Raw genomic sequence first — 18664 nt, 5'->3', positions numbered from 1 at the left:
AGCAACATCCTCAGCAGAGCCGCTGGGCAGAGCTACGTTTTTGAATCTATTTACTTTAGGAATTCTACCATGTTTAAAATATGTTACGCACAGAAGAGAACTCTGAGCTCTATTTCAGGTTAATACACAATTAAATCATTTTAGGTCATTAATCACTGATAAGACATGTCAGGTCACTCGTAGTGCCGGTCCCAAGCCTGGATAAATGGAGAGGGTTGAAATAGAAAAGTCATCCAGCGTAAAGCATGTGCCAAATAAAATATTTGAATCACGCAAGAGAAATTCATACCGGAAATTGGGCTACTTTTGGCCTAAGAAGGAAAAGGAGAGGAGGAAGACGTCTACAGAGACAGCAGGAAAAGAAGAAGTGGAGGAGAGTGAGGTTCGGGTTGGTACTTTAAATGTTGGTACTATGACTGGTAAAGGGAGAGAGGGAGCTGATATGATGGAGAGGAGAAAGGTAGAGATGTTGTGTGTTTAGGAGACCAAGTGGAAAGGGAGTAAGACCAGGAACATTGGAGGTGTTTAAACTGTTCTATCATGGTGTGGATGGAAAGAGAAATGGTGTAGGGGTGATTCTGAAGGAAGAGTACAGTAAGAGTGTAGTGGAGGTCAAGAGAGTTTCTGATAGGGTGATGAATGTGAAGCTGGAAGTTGAAGGTGTGATGATAAATGTCATCAGTGCTTATGCTCCAAAAGTGAGTTGTGAGATGGAGGTGAAGGAAAAGTTCTGAAATGAATGAAGTGGTATATGGTGTACCTAGGAATGAACGTTTGGGGCAGACTTTAATGGGCATGTGGGTGAAGGAAAAAGAGGTGATGAGGAGGTAATGGGTATGTATGGTCTTAAGGATAGGAAATTGGAAGGGCAGATGGTGTTAGATTTTGCTAAAAGGATGGAAATGGCAGTGGTGAACATTTTAAGAAGGAGGAGGAGCATAAAGTGATGTATACGAGTGGAGGAAGGTGCACACAGGTGGACTATCTTCTATGTAGGAGATGCAATCTGAAGGAGATTAGAGACTGTAAATTGTTGGCAGGGGAGAGAGTAGCTAGACAGCATCAGACAGTGGTCTGTAGGATGATTTTGGAGCTGAAGAAGAAGAGGAGGAGTGTAAGGACTGATAGAAGAACAAGATGATGGAAACCGAAGAAGAAAGACGTCAGACAGGGGCTCGGGGATGGTGAAGGGCTGCTGGATGATTGGGAAACTACTGCAGAAGTGATAAGGGAGTCAGCTAGAAGGGTACTTGGTGTGAAATCTGGAAATAGAAAGGAAGACAAAGAGACATGATGGTGGAATGAGGAAGTGCAGGAGAGCATAAGAAGAAAGAGGATGGCAAAACAGAATTGGGATAGAGAGAGTGATGAGAAAAGTAGGCAGGAGTACAAGGAGATGCAGCAGCAGGTAAAGAGGGATGTGGCGAAAGCCAAGGAAAAGGCATATGAGGAGCTGTAGGGGAAGTTGGACACTAAGGAAGGAGAAAGGATTTGTAGCGATTGGCCAGGCAGAGGAACCGAGCTGGGAAGGATGTGCTGCAAGTTAGATGGGGAAAGGATGGAAATGGAAATGTGTTGACTAGTGAGGAGAGTGTGTTGAGAAGATGGAGGGAGTATTTTGAGCAGCTGATGAATGAGGAAAATGAAATAGAGAAGTTTAGATGGTGTGGAGTTGGTGAAGCAGGACGTGGATGGGATTTGTAAGGAGGAAGTGATAGCCATTTTTAAGAGGATGAAGGATGGAAAGTAGGTTTGACCGGATGACATATAGGTAGAAGCATGGAGATGTTTAGGAGAGATGGCAGTGGAGTTTTTAACAAGATTATTTAACAGGATTTTGGAAGGTGAGAGGATGCCTGAGGAATGGAGGAGTGTGTTGTACCGATCTTTAAGAATAAGGGAAATGTGCAGACCTGCAGTAACTACAGGGGAATTAAGTTGATCAGTCACACAATGAAGTTATGGGAAAGAGTAGTGGAAACCAGGCTGATAGAAGAGGTGACCATCTGTGAGCAGCAGTATGGTTTCATGCTGAGGAAGAGCACTACGGACGCAATATTTGCTTTGATAGTGTTGATGGAGAAGTATAGAGAAGGTCAGAAGGAGTTGCATTGTGTGTTTGTGGATTTAGAGAAAGCATACATATGTGAGGGTGGTGCAGGACATGTATGAGGACAGTGTGACAGCAGTGAAATGTGCAGTAGGAACAACAGACTGGTTCAAGGTGAATTTTGGACTGCATCAAGAATCGGCTCTGAGCCCTTTCCTGTTTGCAGTGGTGATTGACAGGTTGATGGACGAGGTCAGACAGGAGTCTCCGTGGACTATGATGCTTGTGGATGATATTGTGATTTGTGCTGAGAGTAGGGAGCAGGTCGAGAAGAGCCTGGAAAGGTGGAGGTACACGCTGGAGAGAAGGGGAATGAAAGTCAGTAAGAGTAAGACAGAGTACATGTGTGTTAATGAGAGGGAGGGCAGTGGAGGGGTGCGGTTGCAGGGAGAAGAGGTGGAGAAGGTGGAGGAGTTGACCTGGGGTCAACATTGCAAAGTAATGGAGAGTGTGTTAGGGAAGTGAAGAAAAGAGTGCAGGCCGGGTGGAGTGGGTGGAGAAGAGTGACAGCAGGAGTGATTTGTGATAGTAGAGTATCTGTAGAAGTAAAAGGGAAAGTTTATAGGACTGTGGTTAGGCCTGAGATGTTTTATGGTTTAGAGACAGTGGCATTAAATAAAAGACAGGAGGTGGAGCTGGAGGTAGCAGAGCTGAAGATGTTGAGATGTTCATTGGGAGCGACGACGATGGACAAGATTAGAAATGAGTTAATTAGAGAGACAGAGCATGTAGGACGTTTTGGAGACAAGGTGAGAGAGGTGAGATTGAGATGGTTTGGACATGTGCAGAGGAGGGACATGGGGGATATTAGTAGGAGAATGCTGAGGATGGAGCCACCAGGAAGGAGGAAAAGAGGAAGGCCAAGGAGGAGGTTTATGGATGTGGTGAGGGAAGACATGCAGGTAGTTGGTGTGAAAGAGGCAGATGTAGAGGACAGGGGGGAATAGAGAGAGATGATCCGCTGTGGAGACCCCTAATGGGAGAAGCCGAAAGAAGAAGAAGAATTATCACAGATAAGACATGATAATCAACAACCACTGAAGAGTTTTATAGATAAGTACAGATAGATGCATTGCAAATGTGCATTGAAATGCAGTTTAGCATCTACCAGTGGTGCAAATAAACAAATTGTATTGAACATGTAAAGATATATGGAGATGGAGCTGCTGCACCACACCATCCAGACACTGCAAAGAAAGAGCCGTCCCTCATAACTTCAACTCAGCTTTCAGCAGGACAAAGATCACGAGGTCGAAGTAAAAGAGTGGCTGTTAGTGTTAAGATGATTCTCACACTGGTTCACACACATTTTTTGTCTGTTCAGTATCTATAGAATATTTACAATGTTAGTGTGTAAGGTTTACAGGAAGTCTTTATCTGGGCTCACACATCTCCGACTAGTATATCTTCATATCCAAACAGGAAACAGCTTTAGGTCAGGCTTTCTTTTCAACGGACATATACACTTGTCTGTTGGCTGCAATAAACTGAAGAAGAACATAAGCCATTCTGTGCACTGTGTGATTCTTCCCTGATATCAGAAAGGCACCACGGGCATCACAGTTCATATGGAAAACCTCTCCAAGAATTAAGTTTCGTTTGGGCTCAAGAACTACAAGATAAATAGGCTACAGTGGCTCTGTCAAAGTCCTGATCTCAAGACGGATCTTAACATGATCTTACCTTGCATTGTTAGGCTGAAGATAAACAGTTGTACATTTCAGCAAAGCCAGATGAGATACACCACCATTAACGTATAGGAATAAAGTAAGAGAAAACTGAACTGTATACACGATTACTCTTTAATGTGTGTTGAAAGGATTTCTCTGTGGACATGAACATGAACTTCAGTGATGGATTTTCATACAGTTTTAGTAAAACGTTTTTCTTTACTATGTTTAATATGAACGTTAATAATAATAAAAGGTGATTTATGAGACTTTACAGTCCAAAGGTAAACAAACCTGGTTGTTCATTAAAGTTTTACGGCTGGAGCCTTTTCACAACAGAAAGTAAATGTGGCTGTTGGTTTATCGATCTTTTGGTTCTTTTTGGGTTTTTGAAGGCACTCGGAGCACACAGAGTTCCTTACTGCCATGACTTCAGGTAGGAGCTTCTGTACTGTTTATTCATTCATTTTCCTACAGTAGAATTTTCATTTATCACAAGTGTGTTCAGAGAGAAAATCAATTGCTGTGTAAATCTAATAAACAGAACATCTAATAAAATCTAATAAACATAAACATCTCACTTCTAATATTTTCACAGAAAAATAAATACATGAAGTGTAAGATTTCCACTTTCTCCACACTTTATTATAAATTCCATTCACACTTACAAGTGAAACATAAATAAAACACGATCAGGTGAATCTACTTAAATAATGTGTGTGTTTTAATAACTTTCCCATGTTAAAGGTCTTCACTTCTTCTGTTAACAGCTCTACCACTGAGATGGTTTTCACTGCTCCTTTTCTCAGCTCTCATCCATCAGACTTCTTCTGGTCAGTGTAATTATTTATTCACATAATCAGCTTTAACAGACATTACTCTAGACTCTGTTCTGATAAAAGATCATACACAGTGATTTAAATAGACATGATGCTGATTTGGGTCTAAAATCTTCTCCAGGATTATTTTCAGTGAAGGTTCAGTCTCCAGTCTCGGGGCTCCTCGGTTCCTCTGTGTCTCTTCCCTGTAGTCTTGAAAACATCTTGGATGCTCGACACCTGGAGGTGCGCTGGTATCGTCCCAAACTATATAATACCCCGGCCCTGTTTTACAAAGACACACAGATCCAGAAGAATCCTGTAGATGTTCAGTACCAGGGCAGAGTGTTTCTGTTAGGAGACCTGGAGAATGGAGATGTCTCCATGAAATTGGAGAACCTGACTCTAGCAGATAGAGGAGACTATGTGTGCCATGTGAGCAGTGATAAATGGTATGATGAGGCCACGGTGTCCCTCAGACTGAGAGGTAACGCTTCATAGGCAATGTTCTTCTGAACTCCCTTTGGAATTCCTTTTTTATTGGATTACTTTCTCTTCTTCCTTTCTCTCTCAGTGGTGGGATCCACTCCTGTTCGGACTTTACAAGAAGCAGGAGCAGGAAAGATTAACGTTAGCTGTCACTCAAATGGTTGGCTACCTGAGCCTTTAGTCATCTGGACAGATAAAGATGGGAGAGATCTGAAACATCTCAGCAAAGACAAGTTCACCAGCAGTAAGATCTCCTCATGTACTGTTCCATCAGAGACACGACTACAAAGAAATATAACCAACATGTTCTCACTTTCTTTTTCCTCAGATACTGAAGGACTTGTAGATGTGAGCTCATGGATGATTGTGTCTCCATCTGAGTCTGAGTGGATCTCCTGCTCTGTGAGTTTGTCTGGTCAGGAGACAAAAGTGAGCAGAACAGCATTATTCATCCCTGCAGGTATCACAGATTATTTATCCTGAACGTATCTTGTATGGAAGAACATTTCGAAATGGTAGAACTGCAGAAACAACATGATTTGTGTGTGTGTGTGTGTGTGTGTGTGTGTGTGTGTGTGTGTGTGTGTGTGTGTGTGTGTGTGTGCAGAGTCTCGAAATGGATACCTTCTTCTGATTCCAATTGTTCTGCTAATGTGTGCTGCTGGAATTATTGTCTATTGTGTACTACGTAAAAAAGGTGATATAAAGTTTAACTTCATATTTAATCAATCAGAAAATATCAAATTAAATCCAACAATAAATTGGACTGACAGACAAAAACATTCCTGTAGATCAGAAAACTATTAAGCAGAACAGTCCTGATGTTCCATGACAAATAGACCAGACAGGAATTCTTAAAGATCTTCTACAGTTTCTGTAGTGTGAAGAAGAAAGAACACCTGAAACATGGAAGCTGGAGCAGGTCTTTAGCAGGTCATAAAGATCTAATACAGATAATTTTTCTCTCTGCTGTAGGTCTGATTTCTAAAGAAAAACAGAAAGGAACTGCAGAAGGTATATGACTGGGTAAAATACACTTAATTCATAAAATCCAGTGAAATAAGAGAAGATAAGATTAATTTTTTTCTGTTACATCAGGAACTTTATCAGAGACTGAACCTCTAAATCAGGCCTGTGTGAAGAATCCAGATGAAAATGACTCTTCACCTGTCATTAATGCTCCTGATGATGTGGTTGTAGGTTGGTCAGATCTCCTCATCTAAACACTTCCATCCATCTGATCAACACTTTATCTTATAACAATTATTTTATCTCAGACAAAGTTAAAGGTCTTTGTTTCTTTCCACAAATAGATATAGAGCAAAGCACAGAAATACGACTAACTCCATCTCCAGGTAAATGAGTTCAAACAGAAAATCCACAACCAGCTTCTTTTTTTCCCGGAACCTTTGCAGATTTTATGAAATATTTCATAACAGTCTGTTTTCCAAGTAAATGAGCTTCAAGTGGATCCAATTTCTACACTTGTAATTATTCATTAAAGCCATACGAAACCCCAGAAGAACCTTGAAGTGTTGAGTTTTAACTTATTTAATTGAAATAACACTTCCATCTGTTCTAAAGAGAAATACAATCAGGACTCTTTCCACCCTAGAAAAGTTCTAAATCTGATTTTTATATACATTATCTCACAAAAGTGAGTGCACCTCACATTTCAGCAACCATTGTAGTGTCTTCTCAAGGGACAATGCTATTGAAATTAAACTTGATATATTTTAGAGTAGTTAATGTGTAGCTTGTGTATCAGTACAGATTTACTGTCCTCTAAATGTAACTCAACATACAGACATTATTGTCTAAATAACTTAATTTTCTCAATTTTCTCATCTGCTGCCAACAAATCAATTCCCCCATCTACTGCCAGCAAATTAATTAACGATTCGACTGCCAGCAACTGTATTCCTGATTCTGCTGCTAACATGTCTATTTCCTTCAACTGAATTCCCCCATCTGCTGCCTTTAACTCAATTCCCCCATCTGCAGCTTTCAACTCAATTCCCCCCATCTGCTGCCTTCAACTCAATTGCCCCATCTGCTGCCTTCAACTCAATTGCCCCATCTGCTGCCTTCAACTCAATTCCCCCATCTTCTGCCAGAAACTCAATATCCCCATCTAATGGCACCAACTCAATTCCTACACATAATGCAGCAAATCAATTCCCACATCTACTTCAGTGTCTACCGCTATCCCCAAATCATCAAAAACAGTAGGTACCCAAGCAAGAAAGAGAAAAAACTTTGAAGAAAAAAACAGCAATTTAAAAAAAATAATAAAACGGTTTACTGCCACCAACAATTTTCCAATTCCTGCTGAAATCAACCACATTTCAACATCTCCGTCCATCCACTACTGCTGACACCTGAAACATGGAAGCTGGATCAGGTCTTTAGCAGGTTATTGAGATCTAATATGGAACATTTTTCTCTCTGTTGTAGGTCTGATTTTGAAGAGAAAAATGACAGAAAGTGCAGAAGGTAGGTGATGGTATGAAATACACAATTCATAAAATTCAGCTAAATATGTGAAAATAACAGATGAATTTATTTATAAAACATCAGGAACTTCTTCAGAAACTGAACCCCTGAATCAGATCCGTGTGGAGAATCCGGATCAGAATGATTATTTATCTGAAATTAAAGTGGTTGTAGGTTTGTCACATATCATCTTTACACTTCCTACAACCACCTGATCAACACTTTATCTTCTAATTATGTTTTCATCTCAGACAAGACAATTTTAAGTCTCTGTTTCTTTCTGCAAATTAAAATAGAGCAAAGTGCAAAAATGACACCAATTCCATGTAAGATTCTTTGGAATATTTTATAAATCTGTTTCCAACACTCACAATTACTCACTAAACCCACCAGAAACCACAGAAGAACCTCGATGTGTACGAGTGTTTCATGAGTTTACAGTGTCCATCCTAGAAAAGCTCTAAATCTGATTTTGATGTATTTTCTATAATGTGTTTGTGAGAGCAGATCTCAACCATGTGAAATCATCTGAACTACAGAATTCTGAGGCCGTGAAAAATAAACCACAAGCTGCAGGTAAATAGACATAAATGTACAGTAATGTAGTAACAGCAGAACAGAACACCTCAGAATCCTCACGTAGCGAACAGCATCATTTTTACTTTCATTGCTGCTCAGATATTTCTGCTCAAAGATGTTGCTGCTGAGATGTTATTATAAACTTTTTGCATACCGACTTCATTATTTATTATTTTCATAGAAACAAATCTACAAGATTGTTTGCTGCCCTTCACTTCAAAAACATAACAGTTGCTAATAATTGTATATAAATGCAGTGATATAGGTTTTGTTGAAACCCAGATTCTGGAGGAGAGCAGAGAGGATGCAGCTCCTTACCAGTGTTCTCCACTGCAGGTTCAGCTACTGACAAACCAAACTTCATCTCAAATACTACACCTGCTGCCTGCATTTCCGAGACCATACAAACCTCCACCCCATCAAATCCCACCCTCACATCAATTTCTTCAAATCCCACCTACACATCCACCTCCTCAAGTCCCACTCTCACTTTCACCTCCTTAAATCCCACCTTCACTACCACCTCCTCAAAACACTCCTCAACTCCCCTTACTACCACCCCTTAAATTCCACTCTCACTACCACCCTGATTCCACCCTATTCCACACCTGATGCCCCCATTTGAGAGACAATACCTACATCTATTCCTTCAAAACCCACCCCACTACCACCTCCTCAACTCCTCCCTTACTACCACCCCTCAAACTCCACTCTCACTACCACCACATCAAATTCCACACCTGATGCCCCCATTTCAGAGACAATACCTACATCCATTCCTTCAAAACCCACCCCACTACCACCTCCTTGAAACCCACCCCATTACCACCTCCTCAACTACTCCCTTACTACCACCCCTTAAACTCCACTCTCTACAACCACATTAAATTCCACACCTGATGCCCCCATTTCAGAGACAATACCTACATCCATTCCTTCAAAACCCACCCCACTACCACCTCCTCAACTCCTCCCTTACTACCACCTCCTCAAACTCCACTCTCACTACCACCACATCAAATTCTACACCTGATGCCCCCATTTCAGAGACAATACCTACATCCATTCCTTCAAAACCCACCAGCACTACCACCTCCTTAAAACCCACCCCATTACCACCTCCTCAACTCCTCCCTTACTACCACCCCTTAAACTCCACTCTCTCTACAACCACATTAAATTCCACACCTGATACCCCCATTTCAGAGACAATACCTACATCCATTCCTTCAAAACCCACCCCACTACCACCTCCTCAAACTCCACTCTCACTACCACCACATCAAATTCCACACCTGATGCCCCCATTTCAGAGACAATACCTACATCCATTCCTTCAAAACCCACCCCCACTACCACCTTCTCAAATCCCTCCTCCATATCCACCTTCTCAACCCCGTCCTTTAGTCCCACTCCCCCAAATTTTACTCCCACTACCACCACATCAAACTCCACACCTGATGCCCCCATTTTAGAGACGCAATTAATTCAAACATCTGCTTTAGTGTCTGCCACTGTTTCCACAACATCTGCAAGAGGAAAGTCAAGTCAGGTCAAGTCAAAACCAATTAATGAAAACTACACTAACGATGCTGAAAGAAAAACAATGCACACAGAAGCAAAAGAAAAAGAACTATGCAGAAGACACAGAAAGCTCTCCTGAAGAAAATGAAAACATTAGCAAGAGGATAAAAGTGGAAATCAGGGAAAGTTCTCCTGAATCCAAACGTCTCTATGAGCCACAAGCAGCAGAGACTGAAGGTAAGAAATTTGGCCCAGAGGTAAAAAGAGAGAAATGTGAGAAAAATATAAAATGAAATGTAAAATATATAAATAACATTTAATGACATTAAATTTCCACAGGTGAGAGTGAGATGTTAGTGGATGTTGTTTCCTTATCTGTCACAAAGAATGTGGAGATGAAGGATTTCAAACCTACTGATGACCACAGCATGCAGTGGGAGAGTTCATGATTTATCCCTTCAGCTTTTTATTGATTATTTTATACTGCATTATATTTTTAGTTGTTTTTTAATTTATTCACAAACTGTATATACCATATTCATATGATGTTCATGTTGTTATATTTCAGTACTACTCCATATCATCATGTCCACACTTTTTTTTTTTTTTTTATCACAGAACATTTTGGAATATAAACCTGAAAAAAAGAGAATAATGGATTAAATGTCGTCTGGAATGTGGTTGTGAATAAACGGCATAAATGATCAAGTAAAATGATTTATATGAAATACAGATATATGGATTGCAGATGTGCAATGCAGTTTAGCATCTACCAGCAGTGCAAATAAACAAATGTGTATATGTAAATATATATGGAGATGGAGATGAAAGCTGCACCACACCATCCAGACACTATAAAGAAAGAGCCGTCGCTCAAAACACACCTGATGGAAGCATAATTTTACCATGTCGGTGCATGTGGAATTTTGCTTCTAATCTTGGGAAATTGTCCAAATTTGAGGAAAGTTGTGCCAAGATAGAAAAAATATATATGTACCACAGTATTGATTGCTTCTGTTGCTGACATATCGGAAATAACCAACACACGTTTGCTTCATTAGGCAAAACAGTATATAAATAATGTGAATAATGAATAATAATAATGCATATGAATTATTTTGTATTTAGGTGCAATATCGTAGAAATTCGAATTCCTGTGCATAGATTTCAAATGCTTTGATGAATTATGCTCTTAATGAACTTTTATAATTATTGTAATATCAACAAGAACATTGTAAAAATAAAAACAGCATGCTGTGACATAAATGCAATTTAGGCATTTATTTTTAAGCAGAACTTAATGCAAAGAACTAAATGAAAAGTTGAAAAACGAAGGCATCATCAGCCTGCACAACAAATTCATGGGCGGCGCACATGACACACATGACGCACTCATTGCATATTATTGCATCCACATAAGGTCAAACAAGTACTATAACAGGTTATTTTTTCATAAATTTGATATGGTCAATTTAAACAGCTGGTTGTTTTATCCACAGAATTGTGGTTCAGGGAAGAGGTCAGACAGGGGCTCGGTGGTGGTAAAGTGGTGCTGGATGATTGTGGAACTACTGCAGGAGAGACAGATAGAAAGGTTCTAAGTGTGACATCGGAAAGTAGAAAGGAAGACAAAGAGATGTGGTGGTGGAATAAGGAAGTGCAGGAAAGCAGAAGGAGAAAGAGGTTGGAGAAACAGAAGTGGGATCTACAGAGTGATGAGAAAAGTAGGCAGGAGTACAAGGAGATGCGGCAGCAGGTAAAGAGGGATGTGGCGAAAACCAAGGAAAAGGCATATGAGGAGTTGTATGAGAAAATGGACACTAAGGAAGGAGAAAAGGATTTGTAGCGATTGTCCAGGCAGAGGAACCGAGCTGGGAAGGATGTGCTGCAAGTTAGAGCAATAAAGGATGGAGATGGATGTGGTGAGGGAAGACATGTGTGTAATTGATGTGAAAGAGGCAGATGTATAGAGGACAGGGAGGAGAGATGATCCACTGTGGCAACCAATGGGAGAAGCCGAAAGAAGAAGAAGAAGAAGAAGAAAAATCACAGATAAGACACGATAATCAACAACCACTGTAGTTTTATAAATAAGTACAGATAGATGCATTGCAGATGAAATGCAGTTTAGCATCGACCAGTAGTGCAAATAAACAAATTGTATTAAACATGTAAATATATATGGAGATGGAGATGCTGCACCACACCATCCAGACACTGCAAAGAAAGAGCCGTCCCTCATAACTTCAACTCAGCTTTCAACAATTCAGAAGAGCCGCGCCAGAAATGCGAGCGTGCAGAGCCGATTTAGTGAACCGATTCAGTGAGCCGATTCAGTAAGCCAAAGCGCGCGGAGCTCGTGGATGCCGAGCCGGATGCGCAAGCAGAGCAGAGCCGAGCCGGGAACCGGAGCGCGTTGGTCAGGAAGCCGGAGGACAGAATAGTCAGGCGGAAACAGGCCAGTAACAGAAAGTAAACTTAAACAGGGGAAGAACGCTGGAGTGTAGTCGGGGCAAGCCTTAAAGACATTCTGGCACCGTTTGGGGGTTTCTGGCGTCCCTAGGAGTGTTTGAAAGATGGACGCTATTTCCGTTTAGCAGGTTGTGCTCTAACGGGCTGACAATTGTTACGCTGAAGATAAACAATTGTACGTTTCAGCAAAGCCAGATGAGATACACCACCATTACCTTTGGCTCACTCATCAGAGATAAACGTATAGGAATAAACTAAGAGAAAACTGTATACACAATTACTCTTTAATGTGTGTTGAGAGGATTTCTTTGTGAACATGAACATGAACTTAAGTGATTTTCCTGTATTTTCATACAGTTTTAGTAAAACGCCTTCTTTTACTATGTTTAATATGAACGTTAATAATAATAAAATTTTCACTTTCCAGACCTTAAACTTTTATGGCTGGAGCCTTTTCAAAACCGAAAGTAAATGTGGCTTTTTGAAGGCACTCTGAGCACACAGAGTTCCTTACTGCCATGACTTCAGGTAGGAGCTTCTGTACTGTTTATTCATTCATTTTCCTACAGTGGAATCTTCATGTATCACAAGTGTGTTCAGGGAGAAAATCAATTGCTGTGTAAATCTAATAAACAGAACAGTGAACATCTCACTTCTAATATTTTCACAGAAAAATAAATACATGAAGTGTAAGATTTCCACTTTCTCCACACTTTATTATAAATTCCATTCACACTTACAAGTGAATCATAAATAAAACACAATCAAGTGAATCTACTTCAATAATGTGAGTCTTTAAATAACTTTCACATGTTGAAGGTCTTCACTTCTTCTGTTAACAGCTCTACCACTGAGATGGTTTTCACTGCTCCTTTTCTCAGCTCTCATCCATCAGACTTCTTCTGGTCAGTGTAATTATTTATTCACATAATCAGCTTTAACAGACATCACTGTAGATCAGGGGTGTCAAACTCAAATTCACAGTGGGCCAAAATTAAAAACTGGGTCGAAATCGCGGGCCAAACTCAATATTTATTGAAAAATTGACTTCAATTGTGCATGTTTTCCGTCTCTCCAGATGTGTAATGTTGAACCTTTTCATATGGAAACAAACTTTTGTTTTGCATAAACATCATGGAACAACCAAAGCTTAATATTATAAACACATGAAAAATTAAATTGAAAATAAAACACACATTATTGGCATTCGTCTCTCTCTCTCTCTCTCTCTCTCTCTCTCTCTCTCTCTCTCTCTCTCTGCGCATGCGTGGCGTGTTCAGCATTTTTTCGCTACTTTTCCTTTAAACATCAAGGAAATATGTAGTGTGTGTGTGTGTGTGTGAGAGAGTGTGAGTGTTTGACATGGCGTCTTCAAACGCGAGGATTGAAATTTTGACTCGCCGCCACGGTGTGCGGGTGTTGTGTGGTGTGAGTGTAGAGGAGTGTGTGTTAGCTATTGGTAATGTGGTGGGGCATGAGAATATTGTCTCTGCCTCCAGAATGAACAGTGCAATTGTTGTTTTCCTGAATAATATTAGTGGTGGTGTTGCCCTGCTTTTTACTCGTAATTTTATTCCTGTTTCTTACACGGTGGAGGAAATTTTAAACAGGAGGCTTTTAAAAGTAAATGTTTGTTATGAGATTGAGGTTTTTGTTTTTATCTGTGTGTACGCTCCCACCAGTGCAGTGGAGGGAATAAGTTTTTTAGACAAACTTAATGATGTTGTATTAATTATTGATGTTGCAGAGTTTTTAGTTTTGGGAGGAGATTTTAATTGTACAGCAGGAACAGGAAATCAAGGGCATATTGAAGCCCTCAAAAACAAAAAAGGAAAAATGAACGACCTGTTGGACACTGCAGTACAGGGGGCACTGGTCCGCTCACGCTTTAAAAGTGTCACTGAGATGGATGCTCCTTCTAAGTTCTTCTTCGGTTTAGAGCAAAAGAATGGACAGAAAAGATTTATGCATGCTGTGCGAACAGAATCAGGGGATCTCGTATCAGAGCCTTCTGAAATTCGCCAGCAAAAAGTCAGCTTCTATTTGAAGCTGTATAGCAGCGAGAGGTCAGGGGCACAGGAGGTGGAAGAGAGCTTCCTTAAAGACCTGCCTAAGCTTACAGATTCAGTGGCCAGAGAGTTGGACAGGGAGCTGTCACTGACTGAGCTTCAGGAGGCTCTCCAAGGCATGAAGAATGGGCGGGCGCCAGGAATAGATGGTCTCCCTGTTGAGTTCCTTAAGGCATTCTGGGAAGTAATAGGGCAGGACGTGCTGAAGGTTCTAAGGGGAAGTGTGAAAGGTGGTCAGCTCCCGTCTAATTGCAAAAGAGCCGTCTTGACCCTGTTGCCAAAAAAGGGAGACCTGACTCAGCTGAAAAACTGGCGCCCGGTGTCACTACTGTGCACTGACTGCAAGCTGCTGTTGAAAGCATTAGCATCGAGACTGACGAGGGTGATGGAGCAGACCATTCACCATGACCAGACGTACTGTGTGCTTGGCAGGTCGATTTTTGACAATGTTTACCTAATTCGTGACATTTTGGACAACTTTAGGCTATTAGGCATGAAGACTGGTCTGATTTTCCTAGATCAGGATAAGGCTTTTGACCCAGGCAGGGCTGTTCCCTCTCAGGAATACTGTACACTCTTGCAATTTAACCTCTTTTAATCAATCTAAGGAGTTCTCTTTCTGGTTTTAATATTTCACATGCCAATGCTTCACTTTATCTGTCAGCATATGCAGACGACTTGGCAGTAATGGTGGGATCCCATTCTGACGTAGATATTTTAACTGATGTTTTAGAAAGCTTTCAAATTTTATCATCAGCAAAAGTGAACTAGGGAAAGAGTAAAGCGTTTTTAGTTGGGAAGTGGGGAGGTTTGGTGTGGAAAAAAGGTGGTTTTAAGTACTTGGGTGTCTACCTGGGGAGTGATGATTTTTTGAATAAAAACTGGGAAAGCACTGTAGAGCAAATCAAGGGCAGACTGGGCAGGTGGAAGCGGCTGGTTCCAAAGATGTCCTACAGGGGGCGAACGCTAGTGATAAACAACCTGGCAGCATCGTCTTTATGGCACAAGCTGGCGTGTGTGGATCCGCTGCCAAAGCTGCTAGCGAACATCCAAGCACTGCTCGTTGACTTCTTCTGGGATGGTCTGCACTGGATTCCGCAGAGTGTCCTCCATCTGCCCAAGGAGGAATGGGGGCAGGGGCTGGTCCATCTCGCCAGCAGAACAATTCAATTCAATTCATTTTTATTTGTATAGCGCTTTTAACAATGAACATTGTCTCAAAGCAGCTTTACACAGATAATGTGGTGATTAAACGTAAATATGTTCTTTGTAAGTATGTTTGTCCCTGATGAGCAACTGTGGCAAGGAAAAGCTCCCCGAGATAGCATAAGGAAGAATCCTTGAGAGGAACCAGACTCAAGAGGGAACCCATCCTCATCTGGGTTGCACCAAATGTCCATTTGAAGCAGATATACAATGTTGCGGGTTACAGTGATGACGATCAGAAGCAAACTGCACTCCCGAGTCAGTGCAGCAGCACCTACTACAGTCCAATCCATCCTCAAAGCACCCGTTCTACTCCGGAATTACATGGAACCACCCAAGGTGTTGATGAGATACCGTCCCAAGCTGCACAGAAGTGTGAAGATCCACGGAGGGGAGAGGGGCAGGAACAGTGGTCACTGGAACCTCAGGAGCATGTTTAACTCGACCGAGAGAGAGAGAGAGAGAGAGAGAGAGAGAGGGTGACGGGAAGAGAAGGATATGGATTATTAAGTGTCCCTATTGTTGTATGAAAGTTAATTTTACTGTGCAGTTTGGACTCCGGCAAGACTCGCTATGGCAGCATAACTAAAAGGGAGAACCAGAAGGTAACACAAACATGAGGGATCTCTGGGATAAGAGATGACCCACCACACCACCGTCAACAAACCCGAGTGAACGTGTGAATGTGAGGGGACGACAGCATACAAATATACCAGTTCACCAAACACACTATATCCATGCTCCCTCCAGATCTGAGCCTTTACCTAAGAAAAACCTAATGATAAAAGGCTTGACTAAATAAATAAGTTTTCAACCTCGACTTGAACACCTAACCCTAACCCTAACCCTTTCGTCTCCAGTTTATCCAGAGGCTCTTAACCGGGCCCAGGAACCTGGTATGGAGGACAGCAGCCAGTGGACTTTTGCACATGGCAGGAGGGCTGGGGCTGGACAGAAATTTGTTTTTAACGGACACAAGCACACTGATTGTTACTGGATTACCGGTCTTTTACCGTGGACTTTTGAAAATATGGACTTTTTTAAGAAAAGGATAAAGGGCTGCGGAACATTACACTGGCTGCTAGAGGAGCCCCTGGTCAACGGGAGTCAGCTGGACATCTCCGGTGCGACCACCCCCACACTGTCCAGAGCTTTGATCTCCTCAAGGATCGTCACACTCTGAGCTGGTAAGCGTCGCAGGGACAGACCTGTCACGAGGGGAGGACCTGGATGCACGTATAGGACTACGATCTCTGCGCATCGCTAACCAGCTCCTACACCGATGGAGGTCTACACTAACAGCAGAGGAGCGTGATCAGCTGAAGGACTATAAAATCGGTGAGAGCGGTCCTGCAGAGGAGGAACCATTTCCCCAGCTGGACATTGCTCCTGACCTCGACGGATGTGGTGGCCCAATCCTGGAGTGCAGGGGTGAAGGGGGGTTGAACTTTGGGACAGTGACGGGGAAGCTGCTTTACAGGGCCTGTGTTAAAGTTTTAAACAAGAAAAAAACTGAGTGGGAGGGTGGACACCCAGTGGAGAAATGTTTTTGGTTTTAACAATGATATTAGACCAGAGTGGAGGGCACTGTATAACCCACCATTACCTAAGAAAGCTGCCGACCTCCAGTGGAGGGTTTTACACTGCGTTATCTCTGTGAACTCTTTTATTTTTGTTTTAAACCCCAATGTTTTACAAGTCTGTCCATTCTGTTCACAGAGAGAGACTGTTTTTCATGCTTTTACTCAATGCTCCAGGTTGCAGTCACTTTTTGAGTTTGTAAAAGGCATTTTATGGTACTTGAATGTGACTTTTACTTTACAGTGTTTTATTCTGGGTTTTAAGTACAGCAGGAGCAACAGGTTTATGTGTCAGTTGATTATTTTTATTTTTGGTCAAGCAAAAATGGCAATATACCTGAGCAGGGAAAAACTAAATGGTTCAGAGCACTGACTGTGATGCCATTAGCTCTTTGTTTCTTAAAAGAAGAAGAATTGTACTTTGCACCAGAGCTCAGCTTAACGATTACACCAACCCCTATCTTTTAACTCTCATTGTCTTGTTTTATTGATGTCTATTTGATGTTATTTATTTATTTAATTTATATTTGACTATTTATTACCTGATGCCATTCAGAACATAACATGACTTATGCTGAGTATCTCTCTTTCTCTCTCTATCTATCTATCTATAGACATTTCTAATTCCTTTTTAATTTAAACCTTTTTTCACAGGGCAACAACAACACAACCAAAATAATAAGAATTTCCTTCAATTAAAAAAAGCAATCTTTCAACTATTACCAGTCCATGCCTTGAAGTAGGAAAAGTGCATAAAGACAACATTCATTCTAGCTCAGTTTTTACAATCTGATTTATTCTGATGCACATTGGTTCAAGCCAAACTGCATCAATGTCTGGGTTTAGGCTCTGATCTGAGGAAATCCTCAGGATTGAGTGAAGGTGTTCATCAATGAGACTTCTGAGTGGTGTTTTGTTCATCTCCATTAAAGAGAACAGTTACTCACACAGATATGTGCTGCTTAACATAGAGAGTGTTTCAGCAGCTTGGGCACGGAGTTGGAGCAGTGTGTCGGGGAGGAAACATGAAAACTGTGCAGCACACACAGAGTCGTACTTTCACTTGAGCGTGTCTCTACACTGGAGTTCAATCAGCCCCATTTGGAGGTTGGTTGGTGCGCTTTCCACGTCAACCACAAACGGATTACTGAGCAGTTCAAATCTGCATTTCTGGGCTTCAAAGTCGGTAAATCGCGGAAGTAAATTCAACGCTGAATACGCAGAGTTTTTCAGCGGTCTCGACTGACGCGCAACTGCACTAACAAAGCATTCTGGGATTTGTAGTATTAGCGGTGTATGCACTATACACTGGCGGGCAGCTCTAATACACATTTAAAATGATCTCGCGGGCCAAATATAATTACACAGATTTGGCCCGCGGGCCTGAGTTTGACACCCCTGCTCTAGACTCTGTTCTGATAAAAGATCATACACAGTGATTTAAATAGACATGATGCTGATTTGGGTCTAAAATCTTCTCCAGGATTATTTTCAGTGAAGGTTCAGTCTCCAGTCTCGGGGCTCCTCGGTTCCTCTGTGTCTCTTCCCTGTGCTCTTGAAAACAACTTGGATGCTCGACACCTGGAGGTGCGCTGGTATCGTCCCAAACTATATAATACCCCGGCCCTGTTTTACAAAAACACACAGATCC

At 41.5% G+C, this 18664-nt stretch overlaps 2 protein-coding genes across 2 annotated transcripts in view; both read left to right on the top strand.

The window, feature by feature from the left end:
* Nucleotides 1-18664, top strand: part of LOC124381200 (mucin-2) — a 39699-nt gene that overhangs the window by 9453 nt on the left and 11582 nt on the right.
* LOC124381096 (butyrophilin subfamily 2 member A1-like) lies at nt 3884-8951 on the top strand. Its single transcript, XM_046842472.1, has 12 exons — nt 3884-4216; nt 4551-4613; nt 4741-5085; nt 5173-5331; nt 5416-5547; nt 5695-5784; nt 6063-6101; nt 6186-6287; nt 6401-6442; nt 7545-7583; nt 8076-8159; nt 8445-8951. The coding sequence occupies exons 1-12, from the start codon at nt 4207-4209 to the stop codon at nt 8726-8728; spliced, it is 1389 nt and encodes a 462-aa protein (XP_046698428.1). The 5' UTR covers nt 3884-4206; the 3' UTR covers nt 8729-8951.

This window comes from Silurus meridionalis, chromosome 28 (assembly GCF_014805685.1).
Source record: "Silurus meridionalis isolate SWU-2019-XX chromosome 28, ASM1480568v1, whole genome shotgun sequence".
NCBI classification, from domain to species: domain Eukaryota; kingdom Metazoa; phylum Chordata; class Actinopteri; order Siluriformes; family Siluridae; genus Silurus; species Silurus meridionalis.
The sequence above is the reverse complement of the archived record's forward strand: the minus strand, read 5'-3'. Positions and strand labels throughout refer to the sequence as shown.